The 27,572-nt window shown below is 39.8% G+C and overlaps 2 protein-coding genes across 2 annotated transcripts; one reads left to right on the plus strand and one right to left on the minus strand.

Annotated features, from left to right (window-relative positions):
• Nucleotides 1–5,305: 5,305 nt before the first annotated feature.
• wbp1 (WW domain binding protein 1) lies at nucleotides 5,306–10,213 on the minus strand. The gene is made up of 4 exons (XM_053340333.1): nucleotides 10,009–10,213; nucleotides 8,473–8,575; nucleotides 7,977–8,144; nucleotides 5,306–5,898 (listed from the first exon to the last, which is right to left on the minus strand). The coding sequence occupies exons 1-4, from the start codon at nucleotides 10,069–10,071 to the stop codon at nucleotides 5,366–5,368; spliced, it is 867 nt and encodes a 288-aa protein (XP_053196308.1). The 5' UTR covers nucleotides 10,072–10,213; the 3' UTR covers nucleotides 5,306–5,365.
• Nucleotides 10,214–10,879: 666 nt separating this feature from the next.
• Nucleotides 10,880–14,695, plus strand: LOC128379843 (ADP-ribosylation factor-like protein 3). The gene is made up of 7 exons (XM_053339484.1): nucleotides 10,880–10,901; nucleotides 11,621–11,649; nucleotides 12,690–12,833; nucleotides 12,932–13,048; nucleotides 13,191–13,241; nucleotides 13,533–13,718; nucleotides 14,556–14,695. Exons 1-7 carry the CDS (start codon nucleotides 10,880–10,882, stop codon nucleotides 14,601–14,603), a joined length of 597 nt encoding a protein of 198 aa, XP_053195459.1. The 3' UTR covers nucleotides 14,604–14,695.
• The last annotated feature ends 12,877 nt before the right edge of the window (nucleotides 14,696–27,572 follow it).

The following is a 27,572-nucleotide window of genomic DNA, read 5'->3' on the forward strand; positions in this document are numbered from 1 at the left end:
TTTGGTATTATCTATGGTTGAGGGGGGGGGGGGGGGTTCCAGTTTCTTGACGGAAACAATCACACTGATATTGTTTCAGACTGTTGAAGGGGTCCCGCAAAGCATTCCTGTATTTACCCTGATGTCTCCTGATCTAATGTAAGCTGACTGTGTCCCCTGTTGAGGTCTTTCATGTGTATAATATACAAACTTTGAAATGTATTGTGTTTATAATAACTGAAGATTAAAGGCAATAGTTAAATATTCAGTCAGTGAAAAGTCTTCCAGGTGGAAAAAAAAAGTTTAAAAATGGAGAAACTGGACACGTTGAATTAGTGCAACAAAATTTTGAGGAATGGAAAAAAAAAAAAAAGGGGGCTAACAGACCAAAGATCCCAAAGATGAAATCATCCAACAAAACACAATATATTCAACTCTCTGCTTCGGCTTACACAACTTAATAATGCGGTTTATACATAAGTCATGAGTATAAAGAGTTAGTGGTTGAGGAGGCAGGCAAACTGTATTTCTACTGTAAAAAGCCAAAGGAGGGGGGGGGGGGGAGAAAAAAAAAGAATATATAAACTAGAATGGCTTTTTAACTCAAGCCCCTCAGCTGACACCGACGCATACATACTCACCACATCATTATAGTAGCATTACTATTATGTATTTTTTTCTTTTTTTTTTTTACAAGTTTTCTTAAACAAATACATGTACATAGACCAACCAGACATAAGAAGATTACAGTACAGTGCCACAAGTACTGAGAGTTATATTGCTTGTACTGGTGCCCACAGACGGATGATACACAGAGTGAGAAAGGGGGGGGTCGCAGCATATAACAGTAGGTTTATGTTTTTGCATAGCCTAGTTGAGTTAAAGTACAATACGCTACAGAGATGCGTGATGCAGAAACAAGATCAGGGGGAGAAGGGAGAGACCATAATCATGACACAACTGCTTTGGCTTTTATGAGACTGGCGGGTCATTTAATATTCTAGTACTGCTTGTTAAAAGATAACCCTGAGAGTGGGAAACCAAACCGGCCGTCGACATGGCAACCACACACACACACACACAGACACAAACACACACATACACTTAAACACAAGAAAAAAACGGGTGAATACAGTGATGGTTCCTGGTAGCGTGGAGATGGCAGCGACTTTGGTAGAATATTTTTGTCAACTGTGTGGGTGGATGTGCCCTGCGCCCTCAGCTCTATCTGCAGTGTTTCTGTTACCAAGACTGATGGAGCGTGGGGGGGGGGGGGGGGGGGCACAATCCACACATTAAAAAAAAAAGTCACCACAAGAAGTAACAATCGTTCTTATTGGGCAGGAGTAGGGGAGGGGGGGGGGGGGGGGGAGGGTTGTCGCATCACGCACCTCCGTTGAGGTTGACAACACAAAAAGGCAAAAGTTTGAAGCCTATAAAACAAACATACACTATGGTCATATACAATCAGCTATTATTAAATACGAGCGCCACCAAACATTTAAAAGGATTCTCAGCCACTGCGGTTTCACATGAACAGCACAGAGCAAGACAAAAATCACTCACTGCGTGGATGAATGGATGTTTGTCCACAACTGATGAATGATATAGCCCTTAATCTCGGTAAACACGCCAAAACCAGGGAGGCATAGTAGTTGTTTGGCATGGGAGGGGTGGGGGGGGGGGGCTATGGACCTCCAGTTCGCTCATGCACAAAATAATCCCTTCACTGTGTTCGTCACCCCTCTCCCCTGTTATCATGTCTACATTTGAATACACGTAAGCATCATAATGCACATTAGCAAAAAAAAAAAAAAAAAAAAAGATTACAAAGCAATGGAGTTCACTTTTGTCCAAAAACACAAACAGGATGAATCACGACAAAGCCATAGACCAAAAAAAAAAAAAAAAAAAAAAAAAAAAGCTCTCTTTTTCCTTTTTTTTTAAACTTTACAAATTTTCCTCATGCTTTCAAGTCAGTTAACAACTAACTGTAACCAGATCCATGGAACAAAAACAGAATGAGCACAACCTCTAAATCTGGTTTGGACTAACTCTATCAGTGCCACACACTAACTAGACACACACAGTATTTTAAAGTCTATATACCCTCAACAACACCTCAGTAACAAAAGTAAAAGTAAAAGTATACACAACATGTGACCGTTTAATTCTTGTGGGTTTAAAGAAAAAAGAAAAAAAAAAGTTTGACGAACCCACATCCTTTTCTCAAAAAGCCAGCGCACACTCTTTCTCGGAACAAGCTCTTTTTTTTTTCTATTGATACAAAAAGCACTCCTCTGCTCTGACGCAACTATGCCTGGAACAAAACAAATCAATTACCGATCAGAACAAAACCACTTAACTACAACTACTCTAGTAAGGCAGTAGCACATCTGTTTCTGCATACAGACAGAGGCTATTTTTTTATTTTTTATTATTATTATTATTATTGTGCAGCTCCATAATCAAGACGTTTGCTCTCTAGAGACGCAGCAAGGCAGCTTGAGGTGTGTTGGTCAAAAGATAAAAATGACTTAAATTACTTCTGCTAAATCGGTGTGCAGTCATGCTCACAGTGTACCGGCACCTTCAGGGAAAAAGGTCACTGTCACGTTAGTATGGCTTCATAATCTAAAAGCACCTGCTCGACTACTGCTGTAAAACATTTTCCGACACTGTGTTTGAATTCTGTCTTCCAATTTTCAGCCTCTGTACACTATGTTGTTGCACTCTATATTGTTGTATTTTGGTGCACTGGCCCTCTTGTATTGCTTTCCTACACAACAGTGCATACAGTAGCTCAAAAGACAGAACACAGAAACAAACACAACCATAGCCAGTACGTGCTCGGGGGGGCTGCTACCATTTGAAAGAAAGAGGAAACACTTTCATGGGCCACTAAATTCTTTTCAGAGGAGGTGAAACGGTACTAAATTTAAAACACATTTATGTGGGTAACCCAGTGTCATCATGTCTTAAGAAGCCAAGAATTCTCAAAAGTTCAAGTAGTGCTGGAAATAGACGTGCCAAGCTATTTTTAAAAACTGAATTAGGGGTTTGTAGCAAGCATTAAGTTTTAACATTTACTCCTTACTTGGACTGCTGGAAACATTCTCCTGAAAAAAGAAAAGTGATTTAAACACTTATTTAGGGTGTTTTCACTTCTGATGAAATCATCTCAAACATAAATATTGCACCATGGAGTTTTGCATCGTGACAGGAGCAGTGCTTTGTGAGTGTGTGTGCTCGTGTGCTTGTGTGAAGCGGCATGACCTGACCTGAGTCTTTACACTGTGCCCATTTAGACACACAGTATCAGAGCAGACTAATTAAAGAAAACTAAAAGTTGTTCCAAACTAATTTCTCAATGAAATATTTACTGACTTATCAGTTACTGCTTGAAGTCAGAAGGCGTTTTTTATCTTCCAACATATAATCATTTTGTTTTGAGGTGGTTTTCTTGTTTGACGACACCTTGTTCTACTACTATGCTTTGAATACATACCGTATATTGGGCAGGCAACATGCAACATAGAGGAGCATGCAATTCATCACAATAGATTCTGCAGCTGTGCCAACACTGACTAGACTGCAGAGCACAGCCTGCATCCACCTCAACTTGCTAACGTAGTCGCGCTCTGCTGCCAGTGGAAAATACCACAACAAATCCATCACACTGCCAAGAGCTGCGGGGCCCACAGAGAGTCCAGACAGCGCCAGCAACCAGCTACCAGCTACCAGCTACCAGCTACCAGCGCTGCATGACAGCGTATGATGGCTCATACAGCCATAACAACACGATCAAACTAATCCAGGGCACTTAACACTTAACATATTTCTTTACCCCGTCATCTGCCAACATGTAGCCACTGTAGTCCGCTGTCATATTAATAAGAGATGGGCAAAACACGAAGAAGTAGCACATAACTGCTACTTCACTCAAAAAGAAACAGAAATTCATGCTTCATGCAAAACACCAGTGATTTTAATTGTTAATCCACCTCAGTGCTGAGTAAGTATTTCAACCAGATGCTACAGCACTTAATAAAAATACACACACAAGACTCAACCCGTCCCTACTGCACTAACACATCCACTAACTAGTACACACTCTAGCAGCCCCCGACAGGAGCTTTGTTGCAATTAACGGTGACGTCTGCAGGGTTTACTGAAGCACGGCTGGTTAAGAAATGGAGGAAAAAAAAAACAAACCCAAAAGCAAGTACATCCTTCGTTTCATTTTCAACATCCAAACTATAATCTGAGCTGCTGCTGAGGCAACACAGGAAATAAAACACATTAACATAGGGCCACCACAACCATCTTTATTTATTACAAAATTTGGTGGCATAGCCCTATCAATCTGATGAGAAGTGGGGAGATCGCATGCAACACAATCAATATATTAATGAAAAGCTGATCACTCCTCACCTACAGTCATGATAACTGGTGACCACACACTTTTGGACACCAAAATATGGATATCATGAAGGAAATAAGGGCTGGTGGGGGTAGTGGATGAAATTTAAAACCCAGAGATTAAACAAACTCCTTCCCGTCTGTCTACTCTGCTGTGTGTGGGTGTTTATTTTCCCCTTTCTCTAGATGTGAAAAATCCCACAGAGTTCACACCAGAGGACACTAGACACTGGTTGCCATGACCTCAGAGCTGTGCCATCGCCGTGCAGCTGTGTCCTAGATTTCACAGCGCACAAACAAAAACTCTCACACTCATACACAGCTTAGGGAAAAGAAAAATGCAATTCTCTCGTTGACTTCTCCAGTATCGTCGTAAGTCTTCAAGAAGTTTGTTTTAGACACCTCCTGCTTCTTCATAGTGGGGATAGGTGGGTGAAATGTTGCTGACCGTGTTGGTATGCCTCTAGCTGACCATCCCACTCGAGGTAAAATGTCAGATGGATGGATGGCCGGAAATGTTCTGACCGAGGAGAGTGGCGAGACAGAAACAGAAACATGACGGCAGAGAGCGGCGGCGAAGGGAGTCAGTCCGTTCTGGTTTCAGTCACTATGGATTGCTGCCCTCTCACAACCTGCTGACGCTCTCCCGCTTAAAAGTAGCAAAAAAACCCATACCAAATGGAGCATCAAAATGCTGGTTTCCCCACTAAGCAAAAGCAAAGCAAAAAAAAAAAAAGAAAGAAAAAGTAGTTTCTCCACACCATGTAGTCCTTGTCTTTGCTAATTGGGAGCCGTGAAGGATTAGTTATCATCATCATCATCTTAACATCATGCCTATGTGTTAGTTTAGAGAATTAAAACACAGACAATCCCTGTGGTGATGATGATGATGGCAACAGCTATCTTGTATCACCCAGTGTGAAGCAGAAAGCTGCACTGGTTGGCTGGTTAGTTACGTCATGGATCACACCATGTGGTCTCCAGTGCTGGTGCTGGCGGTCTGGCTGGGCAGCTCAGAGGTGTGCTCCTTCTGTCTGAAGATCTGCTGCCGGTGTCCGGAGCAGCAGTCCCCTCCGGCGACCTTGCACATCCGGTGCTCTTCGTCGCTTTCCTCCTCAAGCCCCGAGCCCTCGTCCACATCCAGCTGGCAAACACAAACTTCAATCCCTGAGTCGCCGGTCACATGCCGGCGCCGTGTGATGAGCTCCTCGTCCTCCTCAGCCGCTGCCATCAACGGAGCCCCCGCGTTCTCCTCCACCAGACACTGCACTTGGACCGGCACGGACACTGCTTCCTGGTCTGATGGTGGACTTGAGGCCTCCGCCCTCGGCGCCGCCTCAGGCAGGGGTTGTAGCACCGAGGTGACATCAGGCTGGCTCACTTGTGGAGGGAGTGCTGGAGTCGCCTCAGGAGGGTTTTCAGAGTAAGGGGGAGGTGGTGTCGGGGGGTGACCAACCACCTCTTCATAGTCAGGAAGCTTGCAGTCGTTCCAAAACCCTAAATAAAAGTCAGCAAATGCAAACATTTTAGCTTTATAAAGACAGTTATACATCTGCTTACATCCATGATCATTATTTTAAGAGAGTGATCTACCCCAAACCAAACCAGAGACCTCAAAAACTAATTATTGACAATGTGGTCAAATCTTTGGAGTTATTCTATCCTCAATCACAAGTAAAGACTGTAGTCAAAGTACATCATAATGTATGTAAATGTGACTGTGAGGATCAATGACAGCTAAACCTCTGAAATACTGATACTAAGTCATTTTTATGTTTCATGTTTAAGAAGCTGTTTCTTTACTAGTTAATGGAATAAAAAGGTTAATGAATAGCTCTGATTCATTTCCAAATTACTTTACAATTCGTGAGAAGACAGTGTGTAAGGCCTCTGTGTAGTCAGTGTGCTAAAACAGGCAGGTTTGTTTCTGATTAAATATCATATAACTTTTGCCAGATACTCTATACTATAATACAACTGGAAGAGAGGGATAGAGGTTGTGCAACCTTTTCAATAATAGTTCATCTAATATATTGCAGGCAAAATTCTTGTGTACCTACTAAAGGATAAACTTTCCCCAAATCACAAAACCTCATTCAAACAATACTAGAAGTGCTCATTGGGTTTCAAAGTCCGATAGCTTTTCTCAAATGCTAGTCCCACAAACGTTTACACTGCAATTATCTTTACTCCTCGAAATTTTTCAATAGCAATGTTTTATATATATGGTTTCAAAATACACCATTCTTCTCCAGAGTTATATAATATGTCATTATACAGATGATATATTATATGAATGTTTAAACAGAAGAGGAGTACATTTTACGAAGGTCTCTGTGTGAGTTACCATCTGCACACACTGACGCTCCGAGTTGGACTCACATTCTTGACATTAAGTCAAACGTGCTCACTTTGGACCTCAGACTCTGAAGTGTGCACCATGTCCTCTCCTGTTGTGATGTTAGTGGACAAAATATCAAGTTTCAGACAGTCGTGTCCACTGACATTAGGGTGGCATTTCTGCTGTCAGCATTGGCCAATGAACTCCAATATATCCTGAGGTAATTTGCAGCTGAGTGTGACAAGATCAGAATGAGGATCAGCACCTCAAATTCTAAGATTATGACTCTCATAGTAAAAGGTGCCCATTTAATTCAGGGAAAGAAGTGGAGAGCAGCTGTTGGTCTGAGAATCACTGCTGGTGAAGTGCATCAGCTGCTGCCAGGTGGACACTGTATCGGATCTTCGTGGTTGAGAAACAAGCAAGTTCTACGTATGGATTTTTGATCATATGCACCCTGACCCTCAACAACAAAAGAATTATACTGTGGAAGCAAGCTGCCAACATGAAGTTTGGAAGATAATTGGCCATATTCTGTTTGCAGACCCTCCACTGAATCAGGGAAGACCTCAGGACAGACCAAGATGAATACCCCAATCAGAGCGACGTACAGGTCAAACTCGTGTTGGGACTCTATCTGAATGAATTAATGTGGGTCAGTCGACCATCTCGACCAGGGTTGGACAGTCTGAGGCAATTCAGTAATTCAGTGATACCAACATTTAAATGTCATTTAACTGACTTACCAAGAAAAAATGAGAGCAGAAAAAAGACAGTGACAGTAACAGTAGACTGTGTGTGTGTGTGTGTGTGTGTGTGTGTGTGTGTGTGTGTGTGTGTGTGTGTGTGTGTGTGTGTGTGTGAGAGAGAGAGTGAGTGAGTGAGTGAGTGAGTGAGTGAGTGAGAGAGAGAGCATAAGTGATTAAGCTAAATATGGACAGAAATAAGAGGTGAAACTGAAACCTAACGTTTATCTGATAATTATTAGATTTTGTAGACTGGAATCTCTTGATATATGAAAATGCATGAAGGTACTGATGGAAGCTGCTGAAGAAAAAATGATTCAGGCCTCAACGCAAACACAACTGCAACCCTGTTCGTAGCTCCTGGCATCTGTATTTAACATATAAGCAACATCCGAGTGGAGAGGGCTCTGACAGGGAAACTCAGGAATAAATAAAAGATATCACCAGTAACCAATTTAAACCAATAGCAAAAAAGAAAGACTACTCACTTAGATTAAGTGGTGGGGGGGAAATGAAGGCGCTGGAGGCTCCTTGGTAGGCCATGAGACTGATCTCACGCTGACGTTGCTCCTGCTGCAGGCGCATTTTAACCCTCCGGTGTCGATAGGCACAGCAGCAACTCAGCATGATGATCAGAGTCCATACTAACCAGAACCCTGTTGGGGAGAGAGGCTCAATGTCATCTGATCTTCACCTACAGGTAGCTGATCAAACTGAGCAAAGCTTTGGCCTAACTCTAAATAAGGCAAAGGCAGTAACTCCATGGGCTTCAAATATTGTCATAAAAATATTTTCTTTAATTGCAGGCTCAAGTTTCTTTTTACTTTTAAATGTATTTTAGTTACACTTGAGAATTAAATAACAAATCTTGATCACTAAATTAGATAATTAAATGGACAATATGGATGGGACTCAAATAAACAGTAGATGATTTATCTGAATAAAGAATTGGGAAAAGACACAAAAAAAAGTTTTCTAACTTACACCACAGCTCATAGTAATAGGTGCAGCACTCCGTCTCTCCACAGCAGTACCCCATCTCACAGCGGTACTGCTCATTGTTTACCCCGAAACAGAACTCCTTCCCCTTAAATACACACAAAGGGTACACACAGTGGATGTCTGAGTCAATATTCAATCACACAAGTAAACAAGGAAAAGCATAGCAAGCTACCGATAGGGTGACATCACAATACATGAGTCATTTAGCCGTTGTAATTTGTCAAGTGAGTGTCATTTATTGTGCTTCCACATTTCTCTGCGTCTTCTCTGTACTGGGATGCTGGTACTTAAAGAATTCCAGCAGACATGTTTCAAGATGTATATAAAATACCTTTCTTTCCATAGTAATTTTTTTGATGAGGTTAATCCACCAAAAAAAGTTACATTATCAAGCTAAAATCTTTAAAATTACATCTGCTCCTTCTCCCTTAATAGAGATGACAAAATCTATAAATATGCAAATATATTTCAGTGTTTGTGCAGAGGAGGCTTCAAGTTTCCACATTACACTTGTGTAAAGTTGAATTTTGGATCAGGATTGGCTTCCAAACTATTTGTGATTGTCACAAAATCCTGCGTGTAAGCCAACCCCTTAAAATTTGATTTTCAAAGAGAACAGAGAAAACTTTCCACTTCCAGCTGATGAATATGAACAGTGTCAAACTTTTGCACATATACATCCGTCTGCACAGTGAGGCTCAAACTTTTAACTGGACGAATAACACATCTCACTGTCGTTTTAAAATACAAGTAAAGCAGACTTAAATTTTAAAATGCCACCCATCCAAAAAACAGCAGCAGAACATGACGAGTCCAACACATATAAAGACATGAAGACAATACACATTAAATAAGGAAATAAAAGAGTAGGGTTGGTATAATAGGGAGTCCAACAAGTAAAAAAAAGTAAGACACAGTCCAATACATGTGTTTTTAAAATATAGCAAAGTGCCCAAAACCGTTTGTTAATGTTTAAGCTAGATGAGTTTTTATGACAACAATAATAAACTAATGACGCCATTGTGTTAATGGTTATATATATTATATAAACAAAACGAGTGGGATAAAGTACCATTGTGAGGGTTCGTGTCGTTATCAGCTTGTTTTGATTAAAAAAATGTGAATACCTGGGGAGCACACTAGGACCTACTGCTGTGTCTGGCCATCTATAATACAAACAACCGTGAATAAACACGTCAAATTGCCGGGTACCAGTTAGCAGCAGCTAGCGATAATCTGGACACCGCTGATTCAAACTGTGAAACTGAGGTCAAAATGTAGTAGTAATGTAGTTTTTTCCGAGTTACCGCTTAATTAGATCTCAAAGTGAATTAAGTGTCGATATAAACATGAAAACTTTGGCTAACTGACGTCACCCAGTGTACAGTAGCGAGCCGTGCCCATTTTCCTTTGTGGAGGAGACAAAAAAGGGATCGGCGTGAGGCCTCCACCCAGCACAGAAGCCTCGGCCTCGACGGCGACAGCCCGCCGACGTGGCGAACGCTTGTGTCGGCTTACCTGCACCAGACAGGTCCCAGTACAAAGAAGACCTACAATGGATCCCAGTGCTTTCTGCGGCATCTTTCTGGGGTTTCGGCCGATAACTCGACGGGAATCATATAGCAGTCGGTCGACTCGACGGCTGGTTGAGGTGACTGCAGGTTTCTGCTGCCAGTTATCGGTGCGGCTCGTCGCACTCAGACATGTTTTTGTTGTTCCTGGACTGAGAAACAGCGGCTGCAAAGTATCGTGAAACTGAGGCGAGTATTAAGCTGTAGGGGGTGCTGTGTATGCGTGTGTAAAAAAAAAAAAAAAAAAAAAAAAAGCATTTCACATGAGACAGGCCTTAGGGTTCATAAGTTCTGTTAAATTAAATTGCTAACTATTTCTTGTGACCTACTTTTTTATTGTTCACCCATCTCATGTAATTTGGTAAAGGTAGGCCTACATGTCATAACATAAAAGGAAATGTAATTCAAATGATATACACTGCATGTGAATCAAAAACTATATGTGGCAACATCTCTGTCCAGGGTCATTACATTACCAAAACTACTCAACAAACAAAAGCAGTCTGTATCCTCCCTCTCATTTTAGTTCAAGGGCCACATACAGCCAAATGTGTTCTCATGTGGTCCTGACCAGTAAACCACTGCATAATAACCTATAAATAATACATAAAATAGATTATATGTATTATAACTTTTCTATAATAAACCATCTATTCAATAAACAGATGAACAGCCTGAAATATCTAAAGAAAAATGAGTGCAATTTCAACAATATTATGTCTCAGTCTGGAATGCAGCTTTGTTTTATTGATGCTCATCGTAGAACAGGCTTGTTTACAAAGATAAATCAAACATGCACAACATTTTTGCAGCCAGGTATGCCAGTTTTGGGTTACCCTGGTAAAAGATACTAATAAATGTGTCCAAGCCCAGCCAGGCAAATTTGTCCTTTAAATCTGAATCACATTGCAAGTTAATTACCTCAAGTTGGATGTCCACGGGCAGATCAGAACCCTTAACTGTGAATGGTGAGCTAAAATAAGAGTAAATGACTGCAAATTGAACAAGAAAAAAGAGGAAAACAATGACTGGTCATATCAAACAATACATATATTACAATATCTGACTGTACAGACACAATAAGTTGTTAAAAGCTGTATAACTATTGTCATTTGTGAGATTGCTACCTGCTTGTATACCAACATCAACATTTCTTTCTCACTCAAAATTATTTTAAATGAATTATTTGATTGATGCAACAAAAGATCAAAAAAGTTGACTCAATAAATATGCCTAGATGCTGAGAAATATTATTCAACTCATAAAAAATGGGTCTTTTTTTGTGGCACCTTAATTTGGAACAACTTACTTGGGAAATATCATTATTACCTTTTTGTAAATTGCACTTCATTAACTAACTTGCAGCTTCCATCATCAAATTTTCAAATATGATTTCTGTATCTGTGTAGAAATCATGCAAATATTTTTCTGGTTCATTTTTGGGACGTCTGTCATTGTTCACGCTCACGTCACACCGTGGTTCCCCTGGCAACAGAACCTAATAGCTGTTCTCCCAGGAAGCATGGTGAGGATGAAGTTAATCCACTCAGTCTGAGCAGGGACCACAACTCCACTTGAGGAAAACATGGTGAGTTATCACAATCATAGCCATAGCTGCTTTAATGAAAATCTTTATTTATATTTACACTGAATGATTGTTAGTTGCTGCTTCTGGACTTGTATGTGATACTGGATATTGTTAACTACAACCGTCTAACAGTAGATACCTATGAATGGAGTAGCTAGTGAGGATGAATAACATACTGGTTCACATGTTGTCACTGTCAAATATGTGCTGTCACTGGAAATAGGAGGATGTATCCCTGCAATTTGGGGTGTTTGGAGCAGTTTGGCAAGTTGTAATTATTTTAATGTGTCAATTATATTGTTATTTTGGAATTATTCACTTTGTTTAGTGCAGGCAAGCTAGTAAACCCTTTTTATATAGTGATTTTCAAAGTCGCTAGTCATTAAGTGCTTAGCAGAGGAAAGAAATTGGGAAGAAAAGGAGACACAGAGGGAGACCCACCAGCACGTGTTCAAATTACAAAATTTAAAGTTAAAAAAGAAAAGTGAATAGGTGAGTTGTTGATGATGAAGATGCTTTTTACTGTATGTGTACTGAAATTATAACTATATGAATCAATTTCTTTATTGACATAAAATCTGTTGATTCCAATATGGGTACAGTAGGTTGTAATGACAACATTGTCATTCTTAGGAAAGCACCCGGCATGAGTCAAAGCCTTCCTCACCACCTTCTGGGAACAAGCCACTCACAGGGCACGTGGCTAATCTGGGCTAACCAATGAGAGCTTTTGTTCCCATACATGTGTGTCATTGCAAGCGGCTAACAGCTAAATCCTTGTGCTCTAGACGGTTCTTGCTGTAGGGTGAGTGTTTAACCTCTTTTGCATGCTGCGACAGGTTCATCTGCCAATCCCTGTCAGCAGGCTGATGACTGCTCCATCCTGCACAGGGTGCTAGCCAACTGCTTATTCCATCCTTACCTGATACAATTTAGTCCTTTATCCTTTGACAATAAAGTGAGAAGATGCTTGTAGGTCTTTTGAAGTGGCTTTTTGGATACAATCTAAATTTGTAACATGCCCTCTGATCCACCTGCAGGGCCTGCTGTCCATTCTTCGAAGACTAAAGCAGTCACCGGAGCAGGAGGTGCGCTTACTGTTGCTAGGTTTGGATAATTCTGGCAAGACCACTCTGCTGAAACAGCTGGCAGCTGAAGATATCAGCCACATCACACCGACACAAGTACAAATGTGCACACACTCGCATGCATCCAGTAGCTTAGTGATATCTTTACACAGATATTTTCCAGTCAAACAGTCAAGTCATGCTTTTTTCAACAGGGCTTCAATATAAAGAGCGTTCAGTCATCTGGCTTTAAGTTGAATGTTTGGGATATCGGAGGTCAACGCAAGATCCGCCCCTACTGGAGGAACTACTTTGAGAACACAGATGTGCTGGTGGGTCCTGTTGAGGAAATGCATAAGCTGCTTGTTATAAATGCCAGAATTAAATAAACTTGTTATCTTCATGTGGTTATCATGATGTATTATTTTACATGTGTTATCAGTTTGTTAATATCTTTAACTGTACTGTTTGCAGATCTATGTGATTGACAGCTCAGACAGGAAACGGTTGGAAGAGACTGGTCTGGTGAAACACAACTTACATTTTGCAATAATAGAATAACATTCTTTAGTATGTGATTTTTTTAGTACAGAAACTAGAGAGCATTTTGAGTTTTAGAAAATATCCTCATTGTGGGTGCTGACTCCTCACAAACAGTAAGAATCAAACTTTGATTATGGATGATTACAGTTGATGAGGATTACAGCTTATTAATTACAGTCTATAAATTCTCATTTTAACCTCTGAATCAAATTAGTTTTCTGGATCAGACAGTTGATCATGTTACTGACTCGACTTGCATGTCTGTTCTTTCAGGAGCTGGCTGAGTTGCTGGACGAGGAGAAGCTCTCTGCCGTGCCACTGCTAATCTTTGCCAACAAGCAGGACCTGATGACAGCCACGCCAGCCTCTGAGCTGGCAGAGAGTCTCAATCTTCACACCATCCGAGACCGCATGTGGCAGGTCCAGGCCTGCTCAGCACTCACTGCTGAGGGAGTGCAGGTGAACGCTGGCTGCAGACACACAACATTAATACTCCAGTGAGGGTTGAAACTGTAGAGTGAAACCAGCAGCACTCACAGTCAGTCTGAGAACTCACAGCATATTGACATTGACAATGTGACTTTTGACAGCAGCAGTACTATTCAGCAACACAGTTAATACATTTAAAAGCAGCAGTAAATCATAAGGTGATCATCATAACTGACAGAAACTTATGATGTACAATAACTGCAGCTGAACTGACAACATAATGTTAATTGTGTCAAACTCTGCACATAAATCCAAATGAAGTAACAAGAAGAAAACACATTTTTGAGTGAAGGGGGACTTTAAGATTGTCATTTACATAGATTTATAATCCACTGAGGCTTAGAACTGTATCTCCCTGCTCAAATTGTACATACTATATGATTGCCCAGATTAATGTCTCATAGTTAAGCATGTTGTCATCTTTGGAGGCTTTGCTGCTGAATCTCCAGAGGAAAGTTTTTTAAACATCAAAATCCCTGCTGTCAGTCAGTATTTTATACACCATCAAATAGATGACAGACAGATAAAAGTACACTCTGAGTAGCAGCATTTCCTAACTCATTTTATTGGTTAGTATGAATCAGAGGGCGCAGACAGTGAGTGCTTTCAAGTTACGAGGCAGTTTCCTTCTTACTCTATTAAGTGCATAAAAAAACATCAGTACGCTGTCAAAGGAGAATGTTATTGCCCTGAAAAGCAGCAATAACCTAGAGCACATACGCAAACTTTGAAGTAGAGGCTCACATGAATTTCACCTCACTAATTTTAACAGCCCAGTGTCATTGATTTTCTGTTTGGTTTTTCCAGGATGGCATGACTTGGGTTTGCAGGAATATATCTTTTCGGAAGAAATAATACAAGAAGATGAAGGAACCCCTGAATAACTGCAGTTGCACTTTAAATTTGACCCTTTCAGTCATTTTATGTCCAGGATAAGTAGTTGACTGATTGTGATATTATTTTTTATGAAACTATCACTTCTTTCATTCTGTCTTCATCGTTTTTATGTGTGCTTAGCAGCATGAAAAACATTGCATGAATAGAAACAAAAAACAGATTTCACATGATAACTAACATGTATATACTGTAAATAATAGGCTGTTTTATCTGCTGTTTCTGCTCATAATAGTTTTGTATGTGTGACCTTAAATGCAAGGAGGACAATGACTGAATAAACTGAGAGAAACTTCTGTATTTTGTGTGATGGATGACAGATAGGTGATGTGTGCCTGTGAGTCTCTAAAGTCGAAGCTAGAGGGCGGCCTTGCGCTAGTATTGTCTCTCGAAGCTTAAAGCCCAATTATTATGCTCTCTCTTTTCTTTCCACTGATGTGGCATCCTGTGCCATGTTTGATTTGTTCATTTAATGATCACGATTTTTCTTCTCATTCAATACTATACGCTACTTACTTTATTACCAACCACAAAGTCTATTTTTGACATGCTGTCAAACTGATGCACAGTTTGCAACTAGGCAGACATTAATCAACCGTAATTTATTTAGTGATGCTTCAGCATTTTCCACATTCTCACTTTGCTGTCTTGCAGAGCTGCTAATGCCCACACTGTGTTCTGCTCAGGAGCACAAAAATGTACTATAAGCGCTACAAAAGATCTGTATCATGCATAAAATGATTATAAAACATGCTCACAGGAACAGATCTCAATACCTGCATGCACAATAAACTACATAGAAACACCTTGGCCATTCAATTACTCAACTTCTCACCTTGTTCACCATGATTTACCACAAGGCAATTGCATTTTATGTCTACTTTTCTATTTTGTCTTTTGCAGCACATTTGCCACAAACCCCACTAATCTGAACTGGACGAGTGCTCCACTGTGGTCCTATAGGGCATTTACATACAAACCTTTTCCAGGACTAATAGCGCTCCAATACAATTTGCATTTATATAGCCCCCTTCATACCAACATGATTTGGCGCCTTTGCCCATGATAAAAATAAACCTCCTCCTTTGGCCTTGAGTTACTGCCCTGCTGCTGGTGTGTGTGCACGCGTGTCCCTCTCCATGTGTAAGGTTGGCTGATTTTAATATGGAGCTGCTTGATCCTCTGATGGAGACTGAAACAAATGCAGAAATCCTCAAAATGGACCCTGTAATGATTCAGCCATCAGTACAAGAGTGAGGGCTTTGGTCTCATGCAGCAGTGTGTTTTCAGCTTTACAGTGTATTTGAATATTGTCGATACAGCACTGTGAGGCACTTAAACAGGGCAAAGAGTCACAAGGTAAATATTTAGCCACAACAGATCTCCTTGGACAAAGTGAAAAAGGAGACCTACCATTATTCAGTTGAAGCTGCTTTCATTTTGTTCGCATAAATGCATCCAACACTTTTACAAGGCTTCATGGAGCATAAATGAAAAGAGAAAAAAGTAATGAATAAGGAAATGAAAGTCTACCATGTGAGACTGAGAATGAAATGCCCCTCTCTCTCCCTTTGGATTGCTTAATCATTAACATCTAATCCATGTGATAATCACCGAACCTATAAAAAATATACCCAATTACACACAGAAGTACCCGGATAAATCTTTCCAATTTTATCTACCGATAGCATGTGAATCAGATGGCAGAGGCTGTGAAGTGCCTTTAAATCCCAAATGAATAAAATTGGATTTACCAAATAGAAGAGTGGATTGGAGCAACCAGTCGTCATTACCTCTGGCTCAATCTGAGCGAGGTGAGAGGCAGTCAGGCCTGCAAAGGGCCATAAATCATGGGACTTTCCCAGCAACTCAGGCCAGCACACCAGCCTCCCACACAGGGGAAACGAAGGGCAGATAGTCTGATTGACTCACAGGGCCAGAGAGAGAGAAAAAAAGGAGAGAGAGATCCTGTGACTTAATTAAAGTGTTGTGTATCTCACGCACTGTAACTACAGTTCAGTCAGTCGGGCGCTACAGCAGTGATGTGGGATGTGACTGATATGACTTTAAAGAAAGTATTGCAACCTCAACCAGATGCTGAAAAAAACATTTAATTCATGTAACAGAGAACATGCAGTGGAGATAGGAGGTGGGATAAACATGATGATTACTGAAAAAAAAAACTGTGGGATGATGTGCAAAAATATTTTGGAGGATAGATGTGTTTTTCATGTTCGAATTATCTAAGGGGGGAAACTCATACATAGAGGCCAAACAAATAGCGATAAACCAGACTGGTCTACACAAATAATGATAGTGAGTTGTGTGTGGCCATCTCTCTGGTATACAGTATGTTGTGCTGTACAGTACAGTATGACAGTTGTACAGTATAATGGCTTCTGTAGGGCTGAAACTTAAACTGCACATTTTTTCTTGACTCATTGATTAATTATTTTGTCAGCTGTCACAAAATAGTGAAAAATACCTGTTAAGCCCAAGGCGTTGTCTTCAAATATTTTGTTTTGCCCAATCAACAATCCAAAATCTAAAGATAATCTGTTTAGTTTCATGTATGACACAAAAAAGCTTAAAATCCAGAGAATCTTGGGCATTTCTTCTTAAATTATATTATCAAAATAGTTGCTGATGAATTTTCCGCTGGTCTACGTTCTGATTGATTGACTGATCATTGCAGCTCTAGTCTTCTGTCATTCTGGAGGGACCCTTGTGATGTTACCTGGGTTATCTGTTGATGTGTTTGAGCTTACTTTTCTTTTTTAAACTGGACATCTGTAGTCAAAGATACTTGAGTAATAAGTTGCATCACGGGAACAGAAGGAGCCAGCTTTTATAGAGCTTGACTCATATAATGAAATACAATTTGTGATATCTTGACTGTTGCTGGATCAATTTGGTATATTCCGTCTCTTGTGAGTGCCACAGTTACTGTAAGTGTGATATATTATCACTCAACACCTTTAAAGTGAGTATCTGCATTATCTGACTCCTACTGGTCAATCCCCGTCTGTGGGAAATGTTGGTGAACCAAATCTGAACATGTACAGTACTTTTATTATTAGTAGAGTAGTAGAGTAGCTTAGTTTGTCTATAAGGTTGCAAATTTCAATATATAATATTAAGTGTGTAACATTGGAGGAAACTATATCTTACAATCAAAATGATCAAACAGGAACCAATTTTATACTCATTTCATTCACTGTATCTAAGTAATTTACTTTTCACATAATTTTATAGACAACTATAAATAAAGTTAACTCTTTTTACAAGAGAACCAAATTGCATGAAATGTAATTCAGAACCAAAACAGTCAAAAAGTAGCAAGGAGGGTTGAGATGCACTTGTATGATAAAGGGGGAAGACAATACCAAATTCCTGTGTAAATCTTGACCATATATCGGTGAGCAGTGTATTGATGGTTAATTGTTACCAGTCTATCAATCATTTCTAATTATTTGTTTCGATTCACCAGAATGTACAAGGGAACTGTAATGCTGAGGAATATCAACAGTGCATCTTTACTGAAACAGCAGTAATCCATTCTTTGCTATAATTAATGCTTTACTGTGGCCTCTCATAATCTGTGCATCCACTCTATTCCCAAATAAAACTATCATGTACCTTTTATGCTGCTATAATCAAAATTAACCTGGTCCATCCCACAAGCAACAATTACAGAGTTGGGAATAGTTTGTTTGGCCAGCCGAGTATCCCTCCTGCCTCATTCCCAGGCCAATCCTTTATGATTAAGCAGATAAATGCTGGTACTGGATGATAAAACAAACAACAAATTTCCACATTCCTCTCATAGCTCCTTTGATGTGTGTGTGTGTGTGTGTGTGTGTGTGTGTGTGTGTGTGTGTGTGTGTGAGTGTCTGAGTGTCTGCCTTTCCGGGGCTTTTACCTCTCTGAGCCCCGTTTGCTATAATCAAACTGCAGAGTCATAAACGAGTGAGGGATGGGGGGACTATAAAATTGATCAGGAGGCTCTATCAGCTGGGGGACAGAAGTTCACACCTCAGAGCAGGTCAGAGCGTGGAGGGGGTCGGTGTTGGGGTCAGCCTGGTAGGGGGTCCACAGCTCTGTTTGATGCTCCTGAGACAGAAAGCAGAGAGGGAGAGGTGGTGTCTAGATGAACTCAGAGGTTGAGTAATACAGCGATAAAGGGGTCTAGAGGTTCATACTCTGATGTTTGGGAGTTCCCTGAATGTGTAAACCAGTTTATAACAGAGCTGTTGGACTTCATAAGTTTGCACCAGTTCTGGCCATCAGCAGTGATATAAATGTGATTGGAATTTGGATTAGACTTCCGAAATCTGCCCAAAATAAAACAATTTGAATAGACACCCCTGACTTTGGAGGTTAAATGTTATTTTTCTATGATTCATTCTTTTTGTTTAATTCATCGAAACCGGTTACAGAATAATATTCATCATGTTTAGCACAAATTCTGCCTTATGTGAAAAGATGGTCTGTAGATGTTTAACTTTAACCACAGCGTAGCCTCTCGTGAGGAATTTAACCAAAAAGCCCCCAAATGTTGTGTGTTGTAAGCACTAAAATCACAACAAACAACATAATTAGCTATCTGAATATTTGTAAGTGCTATTAGGTGTGTGAGGTTATGCAGTCAGAGGTGTTTCAATGGTTGTTTCTTTCCTACTTTCTGCTACTCCATTATTTCTCATTCATTCTCTTCTACTAAAAAACAAAACAGTCGATTGATTCCTACAAGGAAACAAATCTTGAGTGTATGTCTGTACAGTGGATGAAGAATTCAAATTTAAGATTGTATTTTTTGTTAAAAAATATATTTTCCACCTATATTTTAGATTATTTTTACCTTTTATTTAACACTCTAGTAGTGTGTAAATCAGTTGTAGCTGTCCAGTCAAAACTTGTGATACAACTTCCAAAAAATGACAAACAAATAAGTTTTAGAAGGCCAAAAGATATATTAAACATACCAACTTCTTAAATGTATGAATTTGTTTTCTTTATATATGCATACATGAAGAAATATGTGTGTTAGTTCATGTAGTTTAAAATAAGGGAACATTTTTAACCCATTAAGCTAATATTAACCCATCCTATTTGGTTATTTAGCATGACTTTATTGTTATTTTCGGTATATGGAGTAATTTTAGTGAAATTAAAAATGATTTCCACTCATTAATCAACATTAAAAACATCCTTTGTGTGAAAGTACTTTCCTGTTCAAATCAGTGTAATTGGAAACCAGTCATGTCCAATAGATAATAACATGAGTAAACTGTAAGGACCATGAATCAATGACTTACCCACTGGTGTCTCACTCTTCACTAGCGCGAGGTCAGAGGTCATACTCTTGACCCTTCACCGACCCCTTGACTCCGCACTGCACTGGGAGGAAATAACACTTTCCATCGTCCGAAGCCATCTCAGATTGACTGATTGCCTTTATCATTTGACGGATTTGGTCCAATTCTCTCTCTCTGTCTCCGCTCCCCCACACTCTCTTGTCCCTGCCTGGCACTCATAATTTGACTTTTTATCACCTCTCGCTGAAAGTGAGACCCAGCACCATCCGTCATTACAGCACACACTGACAGCTCCTCACACATGCATGGATTTTTACATTTGACTCAATCCGGAGGCTTACTTTACTGTAACCGATTCAATATTCCTCAAATGAGCCAGCCGATCTATATACACGCCACAGTGGATGGGATGATCTATAGCACGGCCTTAATAGATTTCCCAGGCCTCAGAGCCCGGCTACTTTAGGGGAAAGAGCATAATTTGTGCAATAAAAACATAATTATTCATATGAGTTGCTTGCTAATTTATGTTATTCACGTGTTCTTAGGCGTTGCAACAAGAATGTGTGAATGAATTTTGCATGCTGGTATCTGTGTGGGTGTTTTAATCAACCTCAGGATTGAATTTCACCAGCTATTAATGAATCATTACTAAGTTTGTATGTAAAGTCCCTCCTCAATTCATAGTAACTCACTCATTTCAAACTAGTGAGATACTAAACCAGGTTGCACCATTAAAACTCAAGAGATGTCTTACAAACTAGTTAAGCCTGTCAAGTCAACGGGAAGTCGTTAACATCACAATCTATAAAATAACATTAATTAAAGAAATATAAAATATGTTTTAGGGGGCCAAAAGATATATTAACCTCACCAGATCACTTTATAAATGTGTGAGTCTGTCTTGTTCATACATAAAGAAATATGTGTGTTAGTTCATATTGTGTAGAATAATCATTTTTAACCAATTAAGCCAATTAAACTAATCATCATTTAGCATGATTTTCTCATTTTGGGTAATTTTTGTTAGGTGTAGTTTTACACATACAACATTATTGACCCCCATTTTGATCAGCAAAGTCAGACATGTCATTCACATTGGTAATATGATCAACTTGTCAGTCTGAATGGGTAATTTATTAGCAAGATAACATCAACTTTGTCAGTTAAATCAGTAAGCTGCAGTAACACCTGGCAGTGAGTTGATGTAAATATTCAGAAACAACAAATTTCCACTTAAGAACTAGTTTGTTTAGTGCAACTCAAACTCTTTTCTCCACTCAGTAAACACACATTTTACCATCCTAAGTTTGAATTTATGAATAACGTGATGAACAAAAAACAAAAAGTTGTAAAACTCTAACAAACCCATAATAAATTGAGAGATATTGCAGTAAACAACACAAACAGTGTCTCCAAGAAGCAGATACCCTCTCTTTAAATAAATATGATGCACATTTCCTGCAGCAGCATGAATAAAACGTTCATGTTAATGATTTCATATTATAAATACATCCCAATGCATAACAGTGGTGTGTATTTGTGCACAAATCTCTGTGCTTTCCCTGCAAGAGTGTGTGCCACCGAGGCAGAGGCAGGCGGAGAAAGGGAAATATTGTTTGTGTTTTTATTTTGTTTATATCTCCCTGCCTTTTATGGCCTGCGCTCAAGCTTTGCGAGTGCCAGAGAGGGTAAAAGAGAGGGAGAGAAAGAGAGTGTTCTCAATTTCCTTCTAAAAAGAAAATTCATTTGCAGTTGCTAATGTAATGTCATCGTTGTGTTTACTGAGCGTGGATGATGTATAGGGGATGTTGCATTGAGTGAGACTGCTTAATGATGCATAGAATTAAGTCTGTGGCTTTCAGCTGAGCTCCCCTCTCTCTCTCACTACACTCCTCTCCTTCTTCCCTCCCTCCCCTTCCCTCTTTCACACACACACACTCTTTCTCTACGACTCCCTATTCCCTTCCTCCTTCCTTCCCTCCCTTTTACCTCTCTCTTGGTTTAATCCCCACGCTCCTCCTCCTCCTCCTCCTCCTCCTCTTCACCAACCTCTCTCTTTCTCTCTGATACAGGCTGTCTTGGACTGTTGGCCACACGTTGCTCTGTGCTCTGTTGCCTAACTCCATCAATCACTACGAAGGGAGAGAAGAGAGTGTAGAAGGGTGGGATGGTGGCGGTGATCGTGGTGGGAGGGGGGAGCTGATAAAAAAGAATAAAAATAAGATATGGTTGGGGGAAAAAATGAGCAGGATGAAAACACACATCGCACAGGATCAGTTTTAGAAACCTGGAGGGAAGATAGCAAACGAGTGGGAAGAACACCTCTTACATTTAATGATCCACTGTGCACAGTGCCAGTCCAAATAACCGCCTCAACACTGTGTGAATATATGGATGCAATTGTGTTATTTCTGGCATCAGCTATGATTGTAAGTGTGCTGAGGCCGGCCAGGCGCGATGATGATGATAATGATGATGATTATGATGATGTGATTTGAGTGCTTATGTTAACGGTTATTACCTGAGCAAGATGAGTACCTGAATGGGATGAGAGCTGAGTGGGAGGATTGTAGTTGAGGATGAGTTACAAGAGAGAGGAATAAAGAAAATATTTTTAGGTTACTACAGAAACTCATCCTTTAATTAATCTGCATCAGAAAGTGATGTAATCATAATGCTGTTATTTTTGTCCTGCATCCTGTGTGTCTGTTTACTGCTTAATGTTGTTGATGTATAGTATTGTTGCATATGCTTTAAGATATATTGAAATATTAATAGAGTTGCAACATACAGTACCTGTCAAAAGTTTGGACACACTTTCTCATTGATGTGAATGGGAAGGTGTGTCCAAACTTTTGACTGTTACTGTATATCTATGACAGTTAAAGCAGGGCTGAGAGTATTTTCAGTTTTAATAAGTGACATTTTCACATTTTATTGATCAAACATTTGATTTTCAGTCCAGTTTAGCTACAATAAAAACCACATGATTGTTTTTTTTAATAAAGAGACCAATCCAAGTATAGAGATCTAAAACAAATATAGTTGTCAGAAAAGATGCCCGCAACATAAAAAATGAAGCACCCCTCAAATTGAATCAATAGACAAGGAGATTTATAAAGATATTACATGTGTTTGCCGATCACCTGTGGGCATTTCTGTTATTAGTGTCACTCGCACACACTTTGCCAAAAGGTTGTAATGCCAAAGCTGCTCTTGTTTGGGTAATTTGTTGTGACGTGAGTAGTAACTGTAAACAATGGCCTTGTACCTCATGTACAAGACTTCATTAGATTGAATTAGGTGTAATAGACTTAATAGTTTCTCAAGCAGTAGTGGAGTTGTACTGAGAGGACAGAGAGTTAAACAAGAAACAGGAAATGTTAAAACCAATCAAAATTTCAATTAAGTTATGTCATTTTTTTTGTAACTTTTTACAAACCAAATAAAGTATCATTTACACAGGTATACGTCAGTATAAAGAGAAATCAAAATTATACTGAGGGGTTCTTAAAATTGAATTCAATCTGTAGTGCACGCCATAATAATGCTGTATTAAGTTTAACTGGAAACATACACATTTGCAGCACATAAAAGTGAGATACTAGTGGAGACACAATATTGTACCAGTGAATGTAATATTTTAATGTTGCCATTCATTTCTATTCGGGTTTTGAAATTGTGATGTTCTAACTAACCAACTTCTATGAATCAGGATAAATATAGATGAAGCAATTCATGTATTTGGTGCATTAGGTATCTTCACCTACAGAGACATCTGCTGGACTTCTTCCCTCACCTTAGTTCAGTTTAGTTTAGTTTTTCTTTTTGCACAATTTTAAAAAATACACCAAAAATGGCAAAAAGAAAATAATGTATAGTGCAGCAAGAGGCATAAAACTCTGTTCACTTTGTTTGTGGGTTTCACAAAACTCCTTAAAAACTATTTTAGCATGTAGGAGAAACAGAAAAACAAATCTGAAAAAATAGTTGTTTTCATGATCTGTAGCAACCAAATTCTAATGTGACACAGTTGAACATTTCAGGAGAAATAGCAAATACTTGGATAATTCAGTGTTGACTTGCAAATAATAAAAAGTAAATGTGTCAATAAAGTGTAGTTTATCCTCACAGTCCATGTAACGACTGTGTATCCACATTGCACCATCCAAACAACGTGTGATTCGAGAATTTTACTGAGATCCTACATGAACACTGGGGCTCAGTTTGACAAATATTTACTGTAATTATACTCAACAAACTTTGAAGACTGGGATGAAAAAGGAAAATGATGAAAATGCATTATTAATATTCTCTAAGTTATTCATCAGAGCACTACGGTTTAGTTAAGAAGCTACCAGAAATGTGACGTCCTGCCACTTGTGTTAGCAAGAAAGATGAACATATGACACCTTTCTAAGACACACTGCACAGACTTCAAGATGGAAATGCTTACTTGACCATCATACAGCTGAAAAGTGTGATTTCCCAACAAATCTCGTTTTGCCAACTAGAAATGGAAAAATAACAAAAACATCTGCAAACATATGAATTAAAATTTAAATGCAAATGGAAAATGATGACACTTGTTTACATTACATGGCCAAAAGTATGTGAACAGCTTTTTTTCCACAGTTTTATGACACATCCTGTGATTTTGGACTGACATATTTAACAATCACATGGGCGAAATGTTTGGACGTCCACATGTGTTTGACCATCTGAAATTGTTTAGTATGAAATGAAAAGATGGAGATGTCAGCCTGTTTAGAAACATACCATAATGCATTCAAGTTGTCTGACAGCATTTTGTTTGCGTGTTGATTTTACAGTTTCTACTCCTTCATCTCTCTCTCTCTCTCTCTCTCTCTCTCTCTTTCTCGTCCTCTCAGTCACTCACTCCATTGCTCCATTGTGATCCAGCTGTCCACCCCATTCATCATCCCGCTCTCCCCCGCACAGAATTATTATTTCTTTGATGTGTTACTAGTTGAAAACAAATCAATTTTTCTGGCCATCAATTTATCATTTGGAATGGGGAGTCACACTTGAGTTGTAGGGGCGACCACATTTTCCCGATTCCAACTTGCAGTAGGGACTCTGTGTTTGTGTGTGTGTGTGTGTGTGTGTGTGTGTGTGTGTGTGTGTGTGTGTGTGTGTGTGTGTCTGTCTGTGTGTGTCTGTGTGTCTGTGTGTGTGTGTCTATCATTGTGAGAACCAATTTGAGTTTTATGCCTGGGAAGTGAGGACATCTTAGGAAAGTGGTCCTCATTTACTTACATGCCTAACGCAAAGGACTGTTTGAGGCTTCAGACTTGGTTTTAGGTTCAGTCTAGGCTTAGGGTTGAGCAGTGATGGTTAAGGGAAGGGTTAGGGCCTAGGGAAAAAATTATGTCACTGGACGTCCTCACTAAGATAGCTTCACAACTGTGTGTGTGTGTGTGTGTGTGTGTGTGTGTGTGTGTGTGTGTGTTTGTGTGTTTGTGTGTGTGTGTGTGTGTGTGTTTCACTTCATGGGGGGGCCTAAGCCCATTCCTAATGAGGCAAAAGCGTCTTTTCTGAGGTCATGGTTTAAGAGTATGGTGTAAATTGAGGTTAAGTTAGGTTTGGGTTAGGTTGCCCACAATGAATGGAAGTCAGTGCATTGTCCTAATAAAGATAGCTGTGCAAACTTGTGTGTGTGTGTTTGTTTGTGTGTGTGAGAGAGAGGGAGAGAGAGAGAGAGAGAGAGAGAGAGAGAGAGAGAGAGGGAGAGAGAGAGAGAGAGAGAGAGAGGGAGAGAGGGAGAAAGAGAGGCAGAGGGAGAGGGAGAGGGAGAGAGAGAGAGAGAGAGAGGGCTTCCCTCTTCTTCCAGTCACCCTCCTTCACCTAACGTCTGTGATAATTTATCACTCCCCCTAGCTTGGCTGACAAACTATTTGCAGGAAAATGAGTTTTTCCGCCATGGATTTGTCCTCTGGGAATAGAAAGGGGAGCTGCTGTGTTTTTATTCCATCGCACGCGCACACACACACGCACACAAACGCACAAACACACACACACACATCAGCACACATACAGATGAACGGTTGTTCACGTGTGCACACACACAAACTCACTGAGGTCTCCAGTATTTATTGGGGGGAGGGGGAGGTGGTTAAGATAAATGAGGTAAATTAATAGAGTCACTGAGGGAAAAGATCTGCTTCCGCACCAGCAGATCTGCAACTGACACACAAGAGATGAGCACATACCCCCCTCTCCTTCTTTCTCTCTCTCATTCACTCTCTCTACTCCTCTCTCTTTCACCTGCCATCTCTCCCTCCCTCCCTCTCTCACTTTGCTCCGCAGTCCTCCTGATCCCTCGTTTGCCCTCCCACAGATGACAAATGTAACACTCAGACAAACAGCGATCAGGGCCATACAGCATAATGTCAGCTTAGATCAACACTGGGACAAAAGCAAATATCACAGCATCAACACTGCATTACAAGCACTCCACGTGTGTGTGTGTATGTGTGTGTGTGTGTGTGTGTGTGTGTGTGTATGTGTGTGTGTATGTCTATGTGTGGGCATGCTTCTGTGTGCCATTATTACGGCAGCTGGCCTGGGTCACTGGATTCCAATCCCACTTTCAACCTCATCAACCAAGATATTGACAATGTGCTTGACGGAGAATTACATGACAGTAAAGGCCTAATTACATTGCTATTACCCTGGGCTATCCATAATCGTCAAACATGACGCATCAGTGGGACATCACTGCAGTAAATCTGCGGGCGCTCCCTCTGTCTCTTTTAATGCCTGTTAGAATTACAGTGTTAACATTTCTTTCCACTTTATTGTCTGTTGACAACAGAGACAGCCAAATACACTGAAGTCAACAACACTTATATTATATCACTCTAATGAATATAAAAGTGACTGTTTGAAAATATATGGCCTGCATAACTATGACCGCTTTTATTCTTACCCACCTCAATATGTGTAGCTTTACAGTAGACTGAGAATACAAACATAATGCAGTTAGACTGTCCTGCTAAACTCTGTTTTCATACGACATCTCTATTTACCTCCATTGACAACACAGCTAAATAATAACTAAGATTCATCATCGAGTGGTGATTACCACAGCTTGAGGTGGAGGTAAATGCAGAAGTACCTTAAACTGTAATGTTGTCAATGGATGCAGCTGCTGGCTCCAAAAAAATCCTGATGGCTCCAATTGACTCCTATTCAAAAGCTGGCAACTTCTCTCTAGCAATACTACATTTTTCAATATGTTATTACAGTGTCAGTCATTTATCAGTAAATTTAATGTCACTTTATTACAATTCCTGCCCTGTTAGCATAATATAGTTAAAGTAGCTAATGTTAGCTTGACTGTGCTTCGCTCAGTGTTCTCAGTAAGCACTCCTTGTTTATAAGGTTTTGGCTCTAAAAGAAAAAGATGGTGCCGACCACAAGCTGCAACTCTAATCCCAATGCAAACCAATAGGTGAAATCACACCTCGCTATGTTCATCTTTATAGCCTAAACAGTCTATGATAATCATGGTTTTAGTCAAAGGGTAGTTTACACCTTTAGTCTAATAGTGTTACAAATGTCCCTCATTTTTGGAGTTTGGGGA

The sequence above is a fragment of the Scomber japonicus genome, chromosome 19 (genome assembly GCF_027409825.1).
Source record: "Scomber japonicus isolate fScoJap1 chromosome 19, fScoJap1.pri, whole genome shotgun sequence".
Classification (NCBI taxonomy): Eukaryota; Metazoa; Chordata; class Actinopteri; order Scombriformes; family Scombridae; genus Scomber; species Scomber japonicus.

Excerpts from the sequence above, each read along its gene's own strand:
- wbp1 (XM_053340333.1), bottom strand. The coding sequence starts at position 10,071 with ATGCCGCAGAAAGCACTGGGATCCATTGTAGGTCTTCTTTGTACTGGG. Across the intron at positions 8,576-10,008 it reads CTGGGACCTGTCTGGTGCAG|GGGAAGGAGTTCTGTTTCGG; the intron begins GTAAGCCGACAC and ends TGTGTATTTAAG. Across the intron at positions 8,145-8,472 it reads CTATTACTATGAGCTGTGGT|GGTTCTGGTTAGTATGGACT; the intron begins GTAAGTTAGAAA and ends TCTCCCCAACAG.
- LOC128379843 (XM_053339484.1), top strand. The coding sequence starts at position 10,880 with ATGCCAGTTTTGGGTTACCCTG. Across the intron at positions 10,902-11,620 it reads GCCAGTTTTGGGTTACCCTG|GGACCACAACTCCACTTGAG; the intron begins GTAAAAGATACT and ends CAGTCTGAGCAG. Across the intron at positions 13,242-13,532 it reads GGTTGGAAGAGACTGGTCTG|GAGCTGGCTGAGTTGCTGGA; the intron begins GTGAAACACAAC and ends CTGTTCTTTCAG.